This window comes from Lathyrus oleraceus, chromosome 3 (assembly GCF_024323335.1).
Source record: "Lathyrus oleraceus cultivar Zhongwan6 chromosome 3, CAAS_Psat_ZW6_1.0, whole genome shotgun sequence".
Taxonomy (NCBI): Eukaryota; Viridiplantae; Streptophyta; class Magnoliopsida; order Fabales; family Fabaceae; genus Lathyrus; species Lathyrus oleraceus.
Genome location: NC_066581.1, coordinates 357,079,023 through 357,083,371, shown reverse-complemented (window position 1 = coordinate 357,083,371; position 4,349 = coordinate 357,079,023). Strand labels below are relative to the sequence as shown.

The 4,349-nt window shown below is 37.6% G+C and overlaps 1 protein-coding gene across 1 annotated transcript; it reads right to left on the bottom strand.

Moving 5' to 3' along the window:
- Positions 1-2,830: 2,830 nt before the first annotated feature.
- On the bottom strand, positions 2,831-3,256 carry LOC127131276 (uncharacterized). Its single transcript, XM_051060204.1, has one exon. It carries the CDS (start codon positions 3,254-3,256, stop codon positions 2,831-2,833), a length of 426 nt encoding a protein of 141 aa, XP_050916161.1.
- Positions 3,257-4,349: the final 1,093 nt, after the last annotated feature.

Below are 4,349 nucleotides of genomic sequence, written 5' to 3'. Positions count from 1 at the left end.
CAATATGTTTCTCTCGAACACACATTGTGAGTTTTCCCATTTTGATCCATTGTTTCTCTCGAACACAATCTATCAAAATGACAACTTTTTGGTTCAACCTTATGGTGAACAAAATCATTCATTACTATCTCTAGCTAACAAACAAGATTGGATGAAAACCTAGGTCAAGAGTTGGTAAACATCTCTCGATCATAAACCAACACAAAGAGTTTTAAATAGAAACAAAGTTTTCATCATATATTCACCATTAAAGAGTTTACACATGAAGATCCTTACATTTACACCCAAAGCTAGTAATCACCTACATCTAACCTTGACAAATGGATGACTTAGCTACTCATTTTCATGGTAGCTTGGTCGGCAAGTTTCGGAAGAAGGTTGATCAACATCCAAGTCGGATAATCGAGATCGGATGGGAATCCACCTTCTTTTTGTAGAAGATGGTTACAAGATGAAGAGAAATGAAATCTAGGTCAAAAATATCTCTAGAGCAAAAGCTGGAAAAATAAAGTAAAACTAAGGTATGGTGCTGAAAAGTGGCACTTGCTACTTATAGAGTAGTACTGGGCTGTCATGCTCGCTAGGCGAGCAGAAAGGCTCGCCTAGCGAGGGTCTAATTGTGGCACCAAAGGCACCTGTGCCCAGAGAAACAGGGTCTGTTGAACTATCATGTTCGCCTAGCGAACAAACCTTCGCCTAGCGAAGGACACGCTCCAACCTTCGCCCCAGCGAGGTTGAGAGGTTTTGCTAATGGAATGCTCGCTGGGGACTCGCTAGCGCTTCGCCTAGCGAGTGAGTGCTGGCTGCTCTTTTCACCAAAACAGAACGAACTCGCTACCACCTTCGCTAGCAGCTCGCCTAGCAAATTTATTGTCAATTTACTGGAGCTTTTCGCTAGCAGCTCGCCTAGCGAGCAGGTTGATGAATGCTTGTATTCATTGGTTCCTTTGCCAATTTTCTTGTGTCTTCATTTTCAATTAGTTCATGCCCTTTTCCTGCACAATAACACACAAATCAAAGGCACCAAGCTTGTTTATCAATGTAATGCATTTCATGTAAAACAAATGTGGTTTTGACAATTTTAGCAAGGAAATAGAGTGAAAGATACCCTTAATTGATGGCTCAAATAAGCACTTTTGGGTATCTAACAGCGACCAAGCGAGCCTTGCATTTTTCTACTTCTCCAAGCTCGTTCAACTTTGTTTTGTATACCCATTTGACTCCTATTTCTTCCCTCCTTTCAGCAGGTCCCTAAGATCCCACGTTCCATTCTTCTCAATTGATCCCATTTCTGCATCCATGGATGCCCTACATTTCTCCTCCTTTATTGATTTGTCAAATGAAGTAGGATCAGAGTGAACGACATGAGCAAATAAGACTATGTGAGTTTGTACCTCTTCTTCTTCAACGGAAAGTCCATCACCAGGGACATAGTCATTCATCCACACTGGTGCTCTTCTATTTTGAGGTTTTGTCACTAGAGAAATTGTATTTTCTACATTACTATCAACTGCATTTTCTGCATTTTCTTCTTCATTACCATAAACTACATTTTCTTCTTCATTGCCATCACTTGATTCCACACTTTCTTCACTTTTCTCATTTTCTCATTCCAAATCAAACTTGTTGTCTTCTTCAAATCTCTTCTCCCAATTCCATTGCCCGCCTTCTTCAAAGACGACATCCTGACTGATAATAATCCTCTTTGAGGTAGGATCATATAGTCGGTATGCCTTTGCTCTCCTCTTACACCAAAAAGGACACAACAATGACACTTATCTTCAAGCTTTGTTCGTCGAGCATCTGATACATGAGCATATTCTATACAACTAAAGACTCTCAAGTGCCCAATTGAAGGCTTCACCCCACGCCAAGCTTCCTCTGGCGTCGTTTCCTTCACTGATAATGTTGGACATCTATTAAGAACATAGAATACCCAATTTACCACCTCTGCCCAAAATTTTCTTGGAGCATTTTTCTCAACCAATAAGCTCCTCACCTTATTCATCACAATTCTATTTTTCCGATGCTCATGTAAAGGTAGTGAATGCACCTGACTTACAATCAAGAAAATACACCCACGCCTTCCTACTATAGTCATCAATGAAGCAAATGAAATACCTCTTGTTTCCCTCTGAAAATGGAGAAATCGGGCTACAAATATTAGCGTGGACCAGCTCCAACTTTTATGATGCTCTCCATGTACTTCTCCTTGGGTTACATCTTGATGTTGCTTCCCTTTCAAGCAATTAGTGCACACAAATTTACCATTAGGAAAACTTGGCAAGCCTCTCACCATGCCTTTTGTTTGCAAAGTCTTCACCCTTTTGTAGCTCCGATGACCAAATCTTTGGTCATTGCTTAGAAACACTCTTCCTTGCCATCCCATTTGGTTGATTTAGTGCTCTAAAACAACACAAACATTTGATTTGTCGCCATGTTGGTTAGGAATACCAAACCCTTTGTGCGGTGATAAATCTGACACTCATTTGGCTGCATTAGTACATCCAAATTAACCCCTTTCTTGTAGTGCCCAACACTGAGAAGATTATTCTTCAAACCAGGCACATAATAAACATTTTGTACAAGGTGATTCAATCCTTTTATTATCAATCGAATACTTCCTTTTCTAGAAAGGTTCATGCTTACATAATTCCACAGTCTAACCACCTTGTTGAACCCTTCTTCTAACTCACAAAATAGTGAAGAATCACCATACATGTGATTGCTGCACCCAGAATCAATATACCACACAACATCTTGATCGTCTCCAAGCGTGTCGACATATGACATTAGCACCATCTCTTATGATTCCTCAAACCAATATAATTTACATGGCAATCGTACTGGAAGTGTCCAAGCTTATGACACTTGTAACACTGAACTTTTTCTTTACTCCTCGGTTGGCTACCTCTGCCTCTGCCTGTCCCTGACCTCCTCGGAAAGTAGCTCGTCTGCGTCCTCTTCCACCATAACTCTCTTCATGAGTTGCCTTCAAAGCATGTTCATCTTTTCCACTTGCTTTGAATTTTGGCTCATGAACAAGTAGAGAACTTTGCAAGGCATCCACAAATAGTTGATCTATGTCCTTGGCTTCCTCAATGGAACAAACAATAAAGTTCCACTTATCAGTGAGGGTTCTCAAAATCTTCTCAATGATCTTGACATCATCCACATCTTCTCCATAATTCCTCATGTCATTTGCAACCATCATTACTCGACCAAAATAATCAGTGATCGATTCATACTGCTTCATTGCTAAGACCTCAAAGTCTCGGCATAGACGGTTGAGCTGAGTTATCTTCACTCGAGCATTTCCTCGACACTTCAACTTCATGGAATCCCAAAGTTGTTTATATGTCTCCTTCTACGTGATCGTCTTCAAAATTAACTTGTTAAGCGACTGAAACAAGTCATTCTTAGCCTTAAAATCCTTCAACTTCATCTCCCCTAGGTTCTTTATTTGCTATGTCGTCATTCTATCTTTACTTTTCGGCTTTGTGTAGCCTGATTCAACAACAACCCAATACTCCTTGGATTGAAGGAGATTCTCCATAACCATGCTCCAATGATCGTAGTCGTCGTCGAACTTCAGAATGAAGGTTGCTGCAAAGTTTGCTTCCAAACCCATCTCTCTTTTCAAATCTCTCAAGTCACTGCTCTTGATACCAGATTGTTAGATGCAACAAAACTCAAATGAAACAAATAATAGTGGTTATGGAAATGACTTGTTTATTCATCGTAAAAGTGCAACAAGCCACGTACTATCTAGAATTAAAGAAACAAATTGACTATAAAACTTGACTAAATCAGCTAACGAAGAATACTAAAAACTAGAATACTAAATTGAGTGAGTCTTATCATTTAAGTCGTTATATTATAAGTGATAAATATTTGTTATGTATCAGTGATAAAAGTTTGTCCCATATTTTTATAATTTTCAATAAAAATTATTTGTCTTATGTTTTATAATATGATATAATAATTGAAATTTGTTATATATTTTATTTGTTTGTACAGATTACGTTTAAATATATTATAATTATATTTATTTCTTTATAAGTTTCCAAAAAAACTAAATTGAACTAATTGATTAGTTGCAAAATTTTGTGTCATGTAAGAAAGATACAACGCTTCATCGACTTCTTAGATGACTTGTTTATGCATAAACAACTTAAGAAAAATTGAAATGCAAAAAATTATATTTATAATTGTTTGACTAAATTATAGGTTGTCTCTTAATTTTACCCCATCCAAATAATAATGGTCTCTCTTTATATTTTTGCAACGAAAAGTAAATGATGTGTCCATTTTTTTAATTATGTATAACATATATATATATATATATA

Excerpts from the sequence above, each read along its gene's own strand:
- LOC127131276 (XM_051060204.1), bottom strand. The coding sequence starts at position 3,256 with ATGAAGCAGTATGAATCGATCACTGATTATTTTGGTCGAGTAATGATG.